The sequence below is a fragment of the Salvia hispanica genome, chromosome 3 (genome assembly GCF_029641045.1).
Source record: "Salvia hispanica isolate PSC_SH4W2 chromosome 3, Shi_PSC_v1, whole genome shotgun sequence".
In the NCBI taxonomy this organism is placed as follows: domain Eukaryota; kingdom Viridiplantae; phylum Streptophyta; class Magnoliopsida; order Lamiales; family Lamiaceae; genus Salvia; species Salvia hispanica.
Genome location: NC_142694.1, coordinates 55674909 through 55690914, shown reverse-complemented (window position 1 = coordinate 55690914; position 16006 = coordinate 55674909). Strand labels below are relative to the sequence as shown.

At 33.6% G+C, this 16006-nt stretch overlaps 3 protein-coding genes and 1 non-coding gene across 4 annotated transcripts; all 4 read right to left on the bottom strand.

The window, feature by feature from the left end:
* Positions 1 to 778: 778 nt before the first annotated feature.
* LOC125215416 (UDP-glucose 4-epimerase GEPI48-like) lies at positions 779 to 3405 on the bottom strand. Its single transcript, XM_048116823.2, has 9 exons — positions 3159 to 3405; positions 2605 to 2654; positions 2324 to 2459; positions 2135 to 2236; positions 1804 to 2031; positions 1559 to 1637; positions 1327 to 1409; positions 1161 to 1252; positions 779 to 1077 (listed from the first exon to the last, which is right to left on the bottom strand). Exons 1-9 carry the CDS (start codon positions 3339 to 3341, stop codon positions 984 to 986), a joined length of 1047 nt encoding a protein of 348 aa, XP_047972780.1. The 5' UTR covers positions 3342 to 3405; the 3' UTR covers positions 779 to 983.
* Positions 3406 to 3556: 151 nt separating this feature from the next.
* On the bottom strand, positions 3557 to 3629 carry TRNAA-CGC (transfer RNA alanine (anticodon CGC)). The gene has a single exon. It is a non-coding gene; the product is annotated as a tRNA-Ala (tRNA).
* Positions 3630 to 4741: 1112 nt separating this feature from the next.
* On the bottom strand, positions 4742 to 8062 carry LOC125215419 (ribosome maturation factor). The gene is made up of 7 exons (XM_048116826.2): positions 7902 to 8062; positions 7448 to 7514; positions 7310 to 7368; positions 7134 to 7223; positions 6823 to 6962; positions 5421 to 5478; positions 4742 to 5071 (listed from the first exon to the last, which is right to left on the bottom strand). The coding sequence occupies exons 2-7, from the start codon at positions 7512 to 7514 to the stop codon at positions 4880 to 4882; spliced, it is 606 nt and encodes a 201-aa protein (XP_047972783.2). The 5' UTR covers positions 7902 to 8062; the 3' UTR covers positions 4742 to 4879.
* Positions 8063 to 8801: 739 nt separating this feature from the next.
* On the bottom strand, positions 8802 to 11386 carry LOC125216662 (nucleoside diphosphate kinase 3-like). The gene is made up of 7 exons (XM_048118420.2): positions 11249 to 11386; positions 10339 to 10461; positions 10029 to 10066; positions 9880 to 9930; positions 9489 to 9656; positions 9312 to 9424; positions 8802 to 9216 (listed from the first exon to the last, which is right to left on the bottom strand). The coding sequence occupies exons 1-7, from the start codon at positions 11322 to 11324 to the stop codon at positions 9093 to 9095; spliced, it is 693 nt and encodes a 230-aa protein (XP_047974377.1). The 5' UTR covers positions 11325 to 11386; the 3' UTR covers positions 8802 to 9092.
* Positions 11387 to 16006: the final 4620 nt, after the last annotated feature.

Genomic DNA, 16006 nt, shown 5'->3' with positions numbered 1-16006 from the left:
GTCATCGAATATCGATGCTAGAGTGTCCATAATAGGGGCGCCGCGGCGCCGTGTTGTAAGCCGAGGCAGCGCCGCAGCGGGGTGGAAGCACCGGGTACCCGGCGGAGGCATATGGCGCGAGGTGGTCTTCGCTGCGGCGCCACAAGACCGCCGCGGCGGTGATCTTTCAGATTTTTTTTTTATTTCTATAAATAGAATCTCTTCCTCATTTTATGTAATTTTTGTTATATAATTTTCCAAAACTTATAATACAATGAATATTTGGTTCAAACTTTTTTTTTATGAATTATGTTGATTTTGTCCAATTAATTTATTCTAGTCCAATTAAAATATACCAATAATTGATAAAATAATATGATTTGTAGATGGGGCGTCGCTGAACAATTTTTGTGGCTGAGCCGTGGCTATGATGAATAGGCGAATAATTTTTTTTTGTGACTGAGGCGTGGCTTGTGCCAATACTGTGGACACTCTTATGGATGACATATTTAGAAGGAGTCTGAACGATATTATTCTAATTTTAGGAGAAACAAATACACATCTTGAATCCAACACAATAAACATGACCAATTTTTTTCACTCAATAATACTAATTTTGTAACTGTTTTGTCTTAAGTTGCCAAAAAATAAAGATGGGGTTGAATTTGTTTCTTGTACACAAACACACGAAAAAACTATGTTCAAGAGCAACTGAGCAAATCCAGTGACCAATTTTGATTAAAATCATAAATTTGTGTAAAGAAGTTATGAAAGTCATGCCAAGAACTAGAAGAAAAGATGTCTTAAAGCTGAAACTACATAGAAATACCAAATCCGACATTACCACACATCAGTCCTCAAGGGCTAAGTCTAGCTACCAAAAAATGGACTCAATATATGAATACACTTTACCTCAAACCTACCACATTTTTTGGAGCATAAGTTTTACAAGCATAACAGCTGCAAATAGACGACAGAATAAACGAAGAAGGTAGCTAGCGAAATCAATCAGTCGACACACAAGGCTCGTAGCCATATGGGTTCTTGCTCGCCCAGTTCCACTGATCTCGACACATCTCATCAATTCCATATTTTGCCCTTCAAGTAGGCCCAAATTCGGTTAGCCTCTATGTTAGTAGTACTAAATATATCAAAATGTGTGACAAAGTTTGAACACATACTTCCAGTTCAACTCTCGTTCAGCTCTCTCCGTTGAAGCGTACACCACCTCTGCATCACCAGGCCGTCGACCAGCCATAACCAATGGGATTTTCTGGACAACCAGATCAGAGAAACTTCAATGTGTGCATCTACTGTTTTAATTCAAATGTCCTTAGGAAAACTCACCATCCCGGATGCTTTCTCAAATGCTGCTACCATTTCCAACACGGATGTTCCTTTCCCAGTTCCCAGATTATAAACCTTGCAGCCTGCACACACGTTTCATCGAGATTAATCCAGAATTACTAATGACTAAGAGAATAACCATAGGTGATTGTTTCAACAAAACACACTACAAGGGGAGATTTTTTCACGAAAATGTGACGAACTGACAGTACAAGGGGATAAGCCCTCATACCAAAAGAAGGATCAGACAGTTTGTTCAGAGCAGCAATGTGGCCATCAGCTAAGTCTACCACATGGATATAATCACGTACCTGGAAATTCAATAAAAAGAAGGCATTAAAATAACTTGTAATCTGAATCATAATGTCATGATTTGAAGCAATGAATTGGCATTAGATGTGTGAATGTCTGAGCATTGAGATTAAAACAGCAGATGATAACTAGAACCACGATCAAGGTCATAAATGAAGTTCTAACCCCGGTACCATCCTTCGTTCCATAGTCAGTTCCATAAATAGTCAGTGCAGGGCGCCTTCCAACAGCTACTTGTTGCACAAAGGGCATGAGATTGTTTGGGATTCCACGAGGATCATCGCCAATAGCACCGCTGGGATGTGCACCAACCGGGTTGAAGTACCTCAGCAATATGATTTTCCATGTGGAGTCAGACTTATAGACGTCACGGCACATTTCTTCACCGAAAAGCTGGAAATACAAATACAGTCAGTTGAGTTGGTTAATGAATATACCACAATTCTTTTCTCATTTTGATCTCCAAATATTGACAGCACAATTGCCAAAATGTTACCTTTGTACTCCCATAAGGATTCAAAGCGCAGATGGGGGATTCCTCGTTACAAGGTACAACTTTTGGCCAACCATAAACAGTTGCTGATGATGAAAATACGAGCTGAGATTTAACGACAAAGAAACCAAGTTCATACAAGAGAAAAAAAAGTGATAATAAGGGAATGAAAGGGAGATTTTGCAGGACTACCTTTTTACATCCATGGGCAGCCATAGCTTCTAGCAGAGCAATTAACCCAATAATGTTATTGTCATAATACATCAAGGGTTTCTGCACACTTTCTCCGACTGCTTTTAACCCCGCGAAATGAATAACAGCATCGAACCTATATCAAGTATGCAATATGGTTTCAACATCTTAACACACAGATAATTTCATAAGTAACAATTAAACACAATATGATTCTCTCAATTTGGTCAGCCAACTCAGATGCAAACTCAGCTTAAATTCATGATTTTAACAGGACTTACTCTTCAGAAGCAAAAAGCTTTTCAAGTGCCGGCCTATCGCGAAGATCAAACTGCAATCAAGTACCAATGTATCATGTATAATAGATTATTGGAGTTAAAATTCCAAGTGTAGCAAGTTGATAACAGCAACCATGTTAGATCAATCAAGTCTCTATCATTTTAACTCAGACAACAATAAAAATTCAATACTCTAAATTATACACGTAAATATATGGATATATATGTATCAACAGCCACCTAAAATATTAAAGATCAAAGACAAGAAAACTTGGAAAGATGCTATCGATGAATATCTACACATCCAAATGTATCAAAACAGAACTAAGTTGAGACCACGTCACTCATTACATCAATCAGACAATCAAAATCTTAAACACCTGCAAATAACAATTTAATCATAGTTTCTGAAACCACAAAGATTAAATTTTTCACCAAAACAATCATATTGATCACAAAATCCCAAATAATTGATATGGCCAAGATCAAATTTTTTTGAGCACCCACAAATCAAAACCACCGAAAATGTTGAACCCAGAAAAGGGAAGAAGAGAAACCTGGTGAAAGGAGAGTTTGGGGGCATGATCTTGGGCGAATTCTCTGACTCTTTCAAGGGAAATCTGAGAGGAATTTTCCAAACTATCGACGACGACCACCTTGTACCCTCCGAGAAGCAACTGCAACACCGTGTGGCTTCCGATGTAGCCGGCACCGCCAGTGACCAGTATACTCAACGACATCGCACGCCAACAGAATACTAGTAAATCCCTCTGTGATTTTAGTACTCCAAAAATAAACCTACGTAGGAGTTTATTTGCCTCAAATAAATTACACTACATAAATAATGTGCATTGCCTCAAAAAAAAAAAACTTACGTAATTGTATGTATATATAAGTTGCCTCAAATAAATTACTTAAAAATAAAATTGCTTTGCCTCAAAAAATAAAAAGGTGGTGGAGGTGCGGGGAATCGAACCCCGTGCCTCTCGCATGCGAAGCGAGCGCTCTACCATATGAGCTACACCCCCTTCATGCTTTAATAAAACACCATTTACATTAATATATGTATTTGGTATTTTATTGATCCCTAATTAGAGTATAATTAAACAAATGCAAAAAGTCTACTTATATGTCACTGTAGATTGTAGAATAAGTCGCGGATATATATAATTAATTAATCAACGATTGCATTTATTATACTACTATCATCACCCGTGCTATGCATGGGATATAAGATTTCCAAATAATGAAAATAAGTACTAAGATAAGTAGATTAAGAAAAAAGAATAAGAAGAATATAATACTTCCTTCGTCCCATAAAAATATGTTCTTGAAATGTTATTGGTTTTGTTGCAACTTGTGGCAGTATTATTATTTGTTATGCAGATGTTAATTAAGGTGTGTGCATGTCTAACTTAAGTGTTAATTGTTTGCATTTTGTGAGAATTTTGTTTGGTCCTTGTTATTCAATAACCATTCTTATTGTTTTTTTTAGGATATATAATGATCAGCTAATTTTTCACGTACAGAAAGTGTAGAATTTGTCTTATCAAAGAGGCATAGCTCGGAATCTGAAATATAACTGCAGTATGCTTCATGTTACTCTAGATAATTAGTGGATGTTTACTTGTTCGCGTTAGATAACCGTTGAATATTTATTTGTGTCTTGAAATAATCAAATTGAAAGTTCCCATATAATCTGACACAGCCGCCTATCTTGCTATAAAATGAGAATTACTTGGAATAATATTTGATAATATGTCTCATGAATTATGTAGTATGTTTAGCAAGAATTTCATGAAGTTTGGTAGTAAAAATAGATCCACAAAAACCTGGCTTTATATATGTATAGATAGATAGATATAGATTACTGTATTTATTTTTCCAAAGATATTAGTTTCCTAAAGATATTTAAGTAGAAAATTGCACATGATCTTTTGGAGTAGACTTTCATGATATCTATTTATAATCCACAAAGATGTTAGGCATCAAAGTATACTTTTCTTCACCTCTATTTTTTTTAATATGCGAAGGGCATGAAAATTCGCTTGTAAAAGTTGCAAACATCGCTTCCTTGTAATTGCTGAATTCAGTTTCTAGGCAGATATAAAAACTAATATGAGAATGGCTGGTTTAGATATTTTTGGAGAAGACTGCTCTGCTGTAGTAAATTATACGGAATATACTATCCCAGTCAACGAGTAAAGCGTTTAGCTTGACAGGGACAACAACATGCAAAGCTAACTACAGTTCTCAAAAGCAATCTAAGCCGGAGGAGCTACTGGTTTTGGTTATATCCTCTCGCCCACGGCACCCCGTGCTGGCTCCTTCCGTTTCTTCGTGACCCGTTATTCTTTTGTGACAAGACCCTCATTCTTTCTTCTTTCATGTTACCAAATAGAGCGTCCAAGGTCTGAGGCTTCTGTTTGGCGCCTAGAGAGGCTTGCTGTGCAGGTTGTTGTAGCATTTTCTGCACATAAATAATAAGAATCGACTAATCAATATGGCTACCAACTATCAAAAACTCAGCAGAGGCCCTAGTAGCATTGTGTCACGTGGTTGTGGATAAGGAGGCGTATGAGCTCGAGCAATACCCAACATCATTTCCACCTTTAATATGGCTTCTACTTAAACTAACTACCATCCAATAGTTAGCATCCTAAGAAGTAACTTCATAGTTCATACATAACCTAACAAAAAATCTCTCGATCTCTAGCCTTCTAAGTAAATCACGTAACAATGCAAAAGAAGAGAAAACAGTTATATGACTGAAAATGGCAACATATAATGTTCAGTTTTAAATGAAGGGATGTCTGTACCTTCACAACAAAGCCAACTCTTGCTACAGCGTTCTTCTGGAAAGTCAAGGCCCCAGCCCTGCAAAAAGATTATATCTCAGATTAAATATATATCTAAGACTCAGGTTAAAATAACAGACTGGGAAACAAGGCATCAAGTCAGAAAGATCCCTCGGCTTAAGTGATCAGTCAACCATGGTCGAGAAGCAACATGACAATCTTGTGGATCTCTTATTTTATTCGATACTTCATAACAAAGGAAGATACCCAGACATATCTGAAGCTCATTATCAACTTATAGACAACAACAATTCAGCATTTGCCATTTGCCAAGACTTATGGAAGACAACCCCTCCTTCAGTGGGCATGAAAAAAGTCTTCCCTGGCTCATTGAAACAACATAAACCTTAGCCGAAACGATCAACCCCCAGACATGCCATAAGCTTCATGGGTTTCTCACAGCCAATTATTTATGTTGAAAACCAAGGAAGATGGAAGTATTGCTTTAGCTGGCAAAAGATCACACACAAAACAAGCTGGTCTGCATCACTAGCCCGAAATATTCATTCCAACCAATAATGCTGCCTAAGTAGGTTCATGTTTAAACAACCCTTTGTTAAACAAAGAAAGTAATACACCCCACCCAATTCACTCCTGTGGCCATCAGAATGTGGAGCAGATGCTGAATATTGTAGAATATTGTAGAACACAAGAGATGCCCAGACCATGAGCAATAACATGTCCACTTAATTATCCCCCTAATATAATACAGGCTTGTCCAAACACCCAAGAGACTATGAAAAGCTGGGGCAATCATCTAACGAGACAGAGTTTCAGATTATTTTGTGTCTTGAATGCCACAACTAAAACAGAAAGATCCTCCAATAACACTTCATACACCCCCGAATAAACCTATTCAATAACATTAATATAAATTTGTAGGAGATATTTCATGTTGGGGCAGTTTATGATATTAGTATACCATGGCAAACAGTCTATGGGGACTTAACTCCATTTTCTCTTAACTTCCATAGGGAAATTCGTTTGCTTCACTTATATCACTGTGCAAAGCATAATTTCTTTGGCAGTAAATAGCCAACAAAACTTAATTAACCCATCCCACACGTCATGCACCCAAACGCCAACTCCAGGAGGTTAATTAATAAGGCTGGATAAGCTATGATTTCAACGACACAAGCAAAAGTTCCCAGAAGAAGCCACCACCTAACTAAATGAAAGACAACAACCACATGCGCTCTGGGAAATAGACAAGTGGAGGGCATGGCATAGTCTGCCATGGGAAAGCCATCAATTACCTGCATCAAAACAGAAAATGAATTAACCCCATCACCATGTGTTAAAAGAAAATTTTGACAGGCCATAATTTAGAAGCATAGATGCTCCAAGACAATCACTGGTGTACCTTGATTTATTAGCATTCAATGGCCTAAACCGATTAGAAGCTTTGTTTCGAATAGGAGCAACAGAAGCCTTTTTAGCAGCCTCAGTTGCCAAAGGGAACTGATTTCCCTGAAAGTTTGACCTCCTTTTAGCAAGAGCACCCTGTCAGGAGAGAACATAAATTATCATAGTACCAGGAAAATTACAGCGTATTTTAAGTGACGGCAAACCACAACAATTCTTAACACTTGCAGATGTTACCATATCAAACACACAAGACATAGATACATATCTATCACACCACAAGTAGATTCTGAGGGTTATTAAGCATACCTGTCTGAGGGAAGTTCTTGTGTCCATAAACCTTTTGACTTTCAAACCTTTATCTTGGGAAGCATTGTTGAATGATTTCTGACCCTTATTCTGTAGGTATCAAAACCATTTAGTATTTCAGAAAAGATAAAAGAGAATATATGTCTCAGACAGAAGAGTCGAAGGATGGGCCTTACAGAGACTCTTTGTTTGTTCGGCTTCATACCACGAGTCTTCGACATTTTGATGATATCATCTGAATTTGAATGGAACAAAATCTTAAGCAAATGCAACAATGAAACTGTAGACCATCATCATATTACTAAAATGCATACCCAATGACATATCCACTTTCTTCTCCGTAAGAGCGATTGCCTCACTAGTCAGGGGCTTAGCTGCCATCTGTATTTGGGAAGAAAGGTCATGCATATTAAACACCGGAGATAATCCCAAAACATAGGTAGAAATAGCAACAATGCCTATCAATGAATTAAATTATACTCCAATTTTTTTTCAGCTCGCATATACTCCTTCCTTTTCTAATTTCTCAATGAATAAATGATATCACAATCGGTAAACGAAGTCTGAAAGACCTAATTCCACATCATAAAACGATATCGCAATCCGATACAAAGCTCGCACCTTTGCATCAATAAATTAACCAGAATTGTACGATTCCAAATATGGTCGTAGATTACTAGCACACACTATACAAACAACACAACCAAATATAAATCCATTACGGTTAATCCCAACGCAGATTGCTTACTGTAAGCGAAAATACGTTACCTGATGATCAAATATGGTGGTAAATTGTGGAGAAAAAGCTGAATTAGGGTTTGAGCAGAAGCTAAACACCGACGAAGTAATCAATCGTGACAGCACACAATGTGATATAAAAGGGCAATGTGTAATATGTGCACTTGTGAATTTCTTATATATTTTGAGGCATGGAAAATCAAAATCTAAATCTAAATCTAAATCTCAATATATAGAGACGCTGTCAATATTATTACTACTATTATAAAATATTGTTTTTTTATTCGGACATATTACCCTATTATTGTCTCTTATCATCGTCGCTCGAAGTTGATAAAATACATAGATTTGGGATATACTATTTGACATGTATTAATGTCATTATATTGAATATTAATTTTAAAATCTGTCAGTAAATTAAGAAATTATAAATATGTTACTATAATTTTGCTATTAATCAAGATTTTGACGCTGACATAGCTTGACGACTTACTTACGTGGCACTATCAGACGTTAACCAATTTCGACGTTGACATAGCTTGACGACTTACTTATGTGTCACTATCAAACGTTGACTAAAACGACTACACATTATAGACAATAAAATGATGTTATATTACACTAAATTAAATTATAATTAAACAAATTAATTTAATTAATTTAGTATAATGCATCATTGTTTTGTTGTTTAAAATATTGCATTTTGATTGACAGATAGTGTCACATAAATAAATTATTAAGTTATGGAAATATCGAAATCTTGTTGCAAAATCAAAACACAATAATTTACAAAATTTAAAGTTGATAATGAAAAAACTGAATTGACAAAAAATAGTAAGTACTCGATAAAGAGTGTCATAATAGCACGTGATGCTAGAATTGCAACATATTAAAGCCAAAATAATTGCAATTATTTGAATTCGAAAAAACTCATCTAAATTTCGATTATTTTATAAATGAACCAATCTCAACTTCTAAAATGTTTTTCCTCTTTTCTCTGCTTTACCAGCAATTTAAAAGTCACAAATAAAAAGATCCAAAAAGTGCATTAGCCAAAGGCAAAATGCAAGATTGCTCAAAATTTGATCAAGTAGATTCCCTCTAACCAATGCTCTTTCTCACCTAAAGAAAGCATGAAATCACCATCATTTCTTTTGCTTCCCCACTCTTTATTCAAGCAAGGCAGGCTATTATTTTGAACAAATACCAAAAGCTCTGAAATCAGTTAACGCCGTATATCCATTTCTCCGCGTTGCTCGTGTAGTTAACCAGCTCCTCAGGTTTGAACCACAGCTTGATTTCATCCTTGGCGGTTTCAGGGCCGTCGCTGCCATGGATAATGTTTCTGCATCATGCAAGTAATGTTGTGTTAACTAGGCCGGAAAAGTTCAACAAAATGATGAACATATCAAGATATAACAGCAATCAAAATGCAAGTACCTTCCCACTACAACAGCCAAATCTGCCCTGATTGAACCGGGTTCAGAATTCTGAGGATCAGTCGCTCCTATGAGCTTGCGGCCGTATCTGATCACCCCTTCGCCTTCCCAAACCTGGATGTGTACATAAATGTTTGAGTAGAGCAACAAGATATAGGGGTGGAATAGTCATTGTTACCATGGCAAGAACTGGTCCGGAGCTTAAGAAGTTGCACAGCCCATTGAAGAAAGGCCTTTCCTTGAGATCATGATAATGCTTCTGAGCAAACTCCTTTGGAGGAACTATAATCTTGATTCCTACAAGTTTGAAGCCTTTTCGTTCGAACCGGGAGACAATCTCAGAGATCTAACACCAAAAGGGACTTCATCAGAGTGAATGCAAATTTGCAGACGCATACACACTCTAAGGTTACTTTAACTATACATTCGTGTTTAGGAGAAAGGCGAACTAGACGTTGCACTGCATACTAACCATATAGAATGCAGCAACGTGATCAAGTTGAATCATGTTTTGAATTGAATAGGCACTTAACAAGGAATGATGAGAAAGAATCAAGAAAGTAGGATACCAGTCCTCGTTGCACCCCATCTGGTTTTATGGCAATAAAAGTCCTCTCCATCTTCAAAGGAAGTAAAAACAATGCAGCGTCAGTGAGAAGGACATAATGAACATCAGTTAAACATGAGCATCGAGACGATTCATCTATGAAACAAGTACCTGAGCAGCATGCGCTTCCTGCTCTTGAAGCATGAAGGCTGCCGTATAAACAACAAAAGTGAGAAGTTAATGTCAAATCTAATGCCTTATCAGCATACTAAGTTTATTCATGCAAACATGAAACTGGAATTGGTGAGAAGATGTCAAAAGGTGATAAGAAATAGTACTACTTTCTACAGGCATTAATTAAATCACAATTTGGTATTCTCTTCTACTATACAATTAACCAATTAAAAATGTATACAGCAAACTAAAGTAAGAGCTAAAACGGATATGCTACCAATGAAAGGAGGTAAGAAAGTTGATTAACCTGCAGCAGGCAGAGCAAGGACTCCAGATATCCAACCTCTATATGCATTTCCCGACTCCGATAAACTGTATGAAACTAAAGATGACATTCTTCTTCTGCATGAAACTGCAGCTGCTTTTCCTCCTGAAAAATGGTACTCCACTTAGTTTAGCCTACTTCATAAATTTATTTCTAAATCCGCAGATAGAAGTCCCTTTGTTGCATAAAATCTTCCCAGTTTCATATTCAGTTCCATATGAAAAGAACTTGTCATAGATTCCAAGCTATGGACCAACCAATATTTGTTGATTGATTTTTCTAGTCATTTTCACCAGATTGTGGATCTATTTGGAAGATCGATTCCAAAACACAGAGATTTTTTGTTTAAGCGATTTGACTTAGATATGCAATATTATTTGATACTTTCCAAATGCATGGATTTGATAAATGTATAGTATACTAGTAGTATTAGATAATTATTGTTTCAATAAAAATTTGTGCATGGCATACTGTTATTATCAGCAACTTTTCTGGGTTGTTTAGAAATAGGCATGTTGTACTTCATCTACCAATTATGATGCATGCAATTAGGAAAATGGATATTTTGACATATATCGGACGTGCCAGCCCATAGAGTCATTAGACACACAAACACAATCATACAGAACCTTGAATAAATCTATATACTGCCAATATATACTTCAAAAAAATTTCAAATGCAGAAAATTAAACAAAATTCATTTTGATCGCGAATTCCAGACTATAAACAAGCTCCATTGCGTAAAATAATTCAAAACTAGAAAACAAAATAAAGATACTACTAGATAGGCATTACAAAAACACATCAAATCAAAATATGAATCAAATTTCCCAAGATTACACATAAATCAGAGCTGAGAAAATTGACAAAAAAACATGAGGTTTAAATGACCTGAAAAGGAAGGAGAGGTGCGCTTCGAAGCAGCAGATAGGAGCGATCTCACGGATCTGTAAATCTGAGACCTCATTTTTGGAGAAGAATGATGATTTAACAATCTGGAGAGTGAAATGAGAGTTTATATGAGTAGTGACAAAGGATTTGTTACAAACACTGGAAACGCAAAAAAAGGCCTCAATAACGGTAAGAATTGACTGATTAATTTGTTTCAGATTAATAATAAGTACTCCCTCCGTTCCAGATAATTTGGGACACTTTGACCCGGGCACGGGTTTTAAGAAATCTAATGGAAAGTGAGTTGAAAAAGTTGATGGGATGTGGGTCTACTTTTAAAGTATTAGTTTTATAAAAAAGAGGGAACATCTTTTTTGGTCTACGAACTTTGCCAAAGTATCATTTTAGGTCCGTGAACTTTGAAAATATCATTTCAGGTCCATCAACTATGAGTTAATATCATTTGAAGTACTTTTTTACTATTTCCAAGTTTTTTTGGACAAAAATATCGTTGATACCTTAAAGGGTATATATTTTTAAGAGTGAACTACAAAAATGGTCCCTGGACTATGGGTTTATCTCGCCCATAGTCCCTGGACTTTAAAAATATCGCCAGTAGTCCCTGGACTAAGGGTTTATCTCGAAATTGGTCCTTTTGGCTTTTTTTGGTACGAAAATACCCTTTGATATTATTTTGGGGGGTTTGGGCAATTTGGTCTTTTTACACTTTTAACATTTTAAATCTGATATTATTTTAGTTATGTACTAACTTTGATATTATTTCAAAATTATCATTCTTCTTCCATTTTGTTATCCTTCACTGAATTTGTTTTTTTAATTTCAATATTAGATTTAATTTTACAAAATTTTAAATTTTATTTTTTAAATATCAATAAATTTTTTTAATTATAAAAATTATTAAATAGCAAAAATTAATAGTTATAATCAGTATTTGATAGTGTATAGTACTATGTAATCAATAAGGTAAGACAACGCCTTAGTTTTAATCAATATTTAAATAGCTTTAATCATAAATAGATTATATAACACAATTTATTCTGAAATAAATATGCATATAATGTAAGACTAATATAATTTTTGTTTATTAATTTGAAAACAATCAAAATTTACTAGAAAATTTCAACAAAAATACTCCTATATAAAATTTTAAGTAGGATCAAATTTTAGTCAACTTCATAATATTTAATCACAAGCAATTATAACAACCGAACGGAGGCTAAATAGAATAACTCTTATTTTTCCATCATGGTTAATATTATTTTTCTGTGCTTCTTCAATTCAATTGAATATTATATTAAATAACAAAAATTAATAGGTTTAATCAATATTTATAGTGTCCATGAATTAATAGTTTTCATTAAAAAATTTATTGATATTTAAAAATCTAAATATTAAATTTAATTTTCATAAAATTAAATCTAATATTGAAATAAAAAAAAATTCAGTGAAGGATAACAAAATGAAAGAAGAATGATAATTTTGAAATAATATCAAAGTTAGTACATAACTAAAATAATATCAGATTTAAAATGTTAAAAGTGTAAAAAGACCAAATTGCCCAAACCCCCCAAAATAATATCAAAGGGTATTTTCGTACCAAAAAAAGCCAAAAGGACCAATTTCGAGATAAACCCTTAGTCCAGGGACTACTGGCGATATTTTTAAAGTCCAGGGACTATGGGCGAGATAAACCCATAGTCCAGGGACCATTTTTGTAGTTCACTCTATTTTTAATAAACTTGTCCTATACTCATATTTTTTTATAAATGTCTTTACTATATATTTTTGATGAATTTTCTAAATATAATTTGACCTTCAATATTATCACTTAATTTTGTGACATGCAAGAAAAGATCCTTATTCAATTTTTTATTATTGAAGAAAAGTTCTTTATTCTATTTTAAAATTCTTTAATATAAAAAATGAAGAAAAGCAATTTTACTTGCATGTCACATAATTAAATGATAATATTGAAGGTCAAATTATATTTAGAAAATTCATCAAAAATATATTGTAAAGATATTTATAAAAAATATGAGTATATGATAAGTTTATTAAAAATATATATCCTTTAAGTTATCGAGGGTATTTTCGTCCTATAAAACTTGGAAGTAGTAAAAAAGTACTTCAAATGATATTAACCCATAGTTGATGGACCTGAAATGATATTTTCAAAGTTTACGGACTTAAAATGATACTTTGGCAAAGTTCGTAGACTAAAAAAGATGTTCCCTCTATAAAAAAAATGTGAGTAGGAATGAGTTAGTGGAATATGAGGTCCACTATCAAAAATGGTAAAAGTGAAGTGGGACAAATTATGTGGGACGGCCCAAAATGGAATATTGGGTCGAATTATCCGGGACGGATGGAGCATGTGAGTTCAGTTTTAGACACATGATCAATTTGGAATATGATTTCATTTATCACAAAAATTTCATTAATTATGTGATCTCTACATCGATGCTCCGGTAAAACACACGTCAAGGTCATGGTATCGATTCATTTTATGTTATTTAGTCCTTCTACAAATTGTTGGTTTATTAGGTTATTGTACCAATGTATTTTGTTTCATTAGATTTTACGCTAATATATTTTAATTTAAGAGGTTTGTATTTTTTTATTTTTAGTTTGGTCAGATCTTTATTTAACAGATTTTGCAATTTTATTTATTTCTTGAGTTAGTTAAATTTATTTAATTTTTTGTTTCTTCTATTTATTTTTATATTAATACAGTTGCAATATTAACTTAAAAATTACTGAAAAAATAAAAATTTATTGATAGTGCCCGTTATTAACTTAAATTAATTTGTTTTAATTGCAATAATTTTTGAGTCATTAACTGAATTAATATTAAAATAATTAAAAAATAAATAAATAAACAACACAATAAAGGTTAAATTCTGAAATTTATTAAAATATTACTCTCTCCGTCTTCCAAATTTTGTCAAGAAATGTAATAGAAAGTGGATTGGAAAAATTGGTAGGATGTGGGTCCTACTTTTAAAATATAGAGTAGTTTTATAATTAAATGTAAATGAGAATAAGTTAGTGGAATGTGGAGTTCATTACCAAAAATGATAAAAGTTGAAATGTGACAAATTTTATGGAATGGACGGAAATGAAAAAATGTGACAAAATTTTAAGAACGGATGGAGTAAATAAGAGATCCAAACAAATTAAAAATAAACAAAGCATAAAGAAAGTTCAACGTCACAAGATCCAACAAAAACTTTCATGATATACATAGTAAATCAAGATTCAATGGTTAAATAACGAGTTTCATCACGGAAACTACGAGATCCAAATTAAAACAACAAATACTAGGAGTTTCTAGGCTAAGATGTTTAAACACTTGAGAGAATTAGGCTAAGATGTTCAAATACTTAAGATTCAACGGTTATGTACAGGAATTCACTAATGAGAGAGAGAATTATATACAGGAATTAACTGACGAGTTTCTAGACCCAAATCCATGAAGCTTGCACGGATTTGTTTTTAGGTCACTCTCAATAAACTTCAAACTAATTAGAGTTGGACAGAATATTAGAAAATTTAGGCTTTCACATGACTAATTGAATGTGTATGACTATCTTTCAGTTGCCAAATTAAAGCAATCCAATTAATATTAAGTTTGAGCTAAAAGAAAAGTATATTTATTCGTTATGGAAATAAGTGTAGATACCATATGAAATTCTCTATTTGACGAGGGATCGAAAATGGGCTTATATTTTATATAAATATAAGCTAGGGTTATGGGGGGAGTGATAAATTGCTAACTAATTAGCAATCTCAAACTAAGACTAAATCTTAGCCATTAAATTAGAAGATTCAGTGGTTGAAATAATGTCACATGAACTATATTTTTAATTTAAAAAATTAATAAATAAAATTATAGGGTATTAATGTCAATTCTCTCTCATTAAAATCATCTTAAAACTTTAAATTTACGTAACTCTCTCGATTTAAATTAATTTTTCGCAAAAACTATGGATAATTTTATAAGGATTCCAATGAGATCTCAATTGCATATGTTCCGACGACGTTCAGATGATGAAATTTGATATTTTTTATTTTACTTTTTGTAAATGTTGATAACCAGATTTTTATCACGAATACATCGAAAAATCTCAATAAAACCATGTAAAATTCTCAATAAATATGTGTTGATATTTTCTTGTACTAGTGTTGATATTCTTATGTCATATTGTTGATATTTGTAATACATTATGTTGATATAAAAAAACATTCATGAAAATCATCATATGATAACATAATAACGATATTACCTTTTTGTTGATATTTTGTCTGCTATTTATTGAGATTCGTGAGATCTAATCCCATCTACTCATTTTAAAATCTAAGGGTGGAGATTTGGTCTTGATTTTGGATTAGGGTGCTATAAGCATTAGAATATGACCTGAGTTATGGTACCCAACTGCAGTTTCTGCTCCTTTGTTGTTTTTAGTTAATTATCATGGAGATGTTTATGTAATTGTTCATTCAATTATTCTAATACATACATTTTTTATACCTTCTAACACCCAATATAAGATTATTCTAATACATGCATTTTGTTTACCTTCCAACACCCAATATAGGATGAGGTTGTAACCCAACCTTCACTTGCTTATATGACCACTGGCTTACAATGAGTGAGAATGGTAAATAATGGTGATAATGAGAAATTATTTTCAACCAATTAATCACAAATATTTAATGTAAATTGATCTCTTTACT

Bases quoted from the DNA above. Each gene is read 5' to 3' on its own strand.
- LOC125215416 (XM_048116823.2), bottom strand. From the start codon at position 3,341: ATGTCGTTGAGTATACTGGTCACTGGCGGTGCCGGCTACATCGGAAGC. The intron at 2,460-2,604 runs GTAAGTCCTGTT...TACTTGATATAG, and splicing joins AAGCTTTTTGCTTCTGAAGA to GTTCGATGCTGTTATTCATT. The intron at 1,253-1,326 runs GTGAGTTTTCCT...CTGGTTGTCCAG, and splicing joins TTGAGAAAGCATCCGGGATG to AAAATCCCATTGGTTATGGC.
- LOC125215419 (XM_048116826.2), bottom strand. From the start codon at position 7,514: ATGGCAGCTAAGCCCCTGACTAGTGAGGCAATCGCTCTTACGGAGAAG. The intron at 5,479-6,822 runs GTACACCAGTGA...ATCTTTTTGCAG, and splicing joins TTGAATGCTAATAAATCAAG to GGCTGGGGCCTTGACTTTCC. The intron at 5,072-5,420 runs GTACAGACATCC...ATTTATGTGCAG, and splicing joins GAGTTGGCTTTGTTGTGAAG to AAAATGCTACAACAACCTGC.
- LOC125216662 (XM_048118420.2), bottom strand. From the start codon at position 11,324: ATGAGGTCTCAGATTTACAGATCCGTGAGATCGCTCCTATCTGCTGCT. The intron at 10,067-10,338 runs GTTAATCAACTT...TTTATACGGCAG, and splicing joins CCTTGCTCTGCCTGCTGCAG to CCTTCATGCTTCAAGAGCAG. The intron at 9,931-10,028 runs GTACTTGTTTCA...CTTCCTTTGAAG, and splicing joins AGGAAGCGCATGCTGCTCAG to ATGGAGAGGACTTTTATTGC.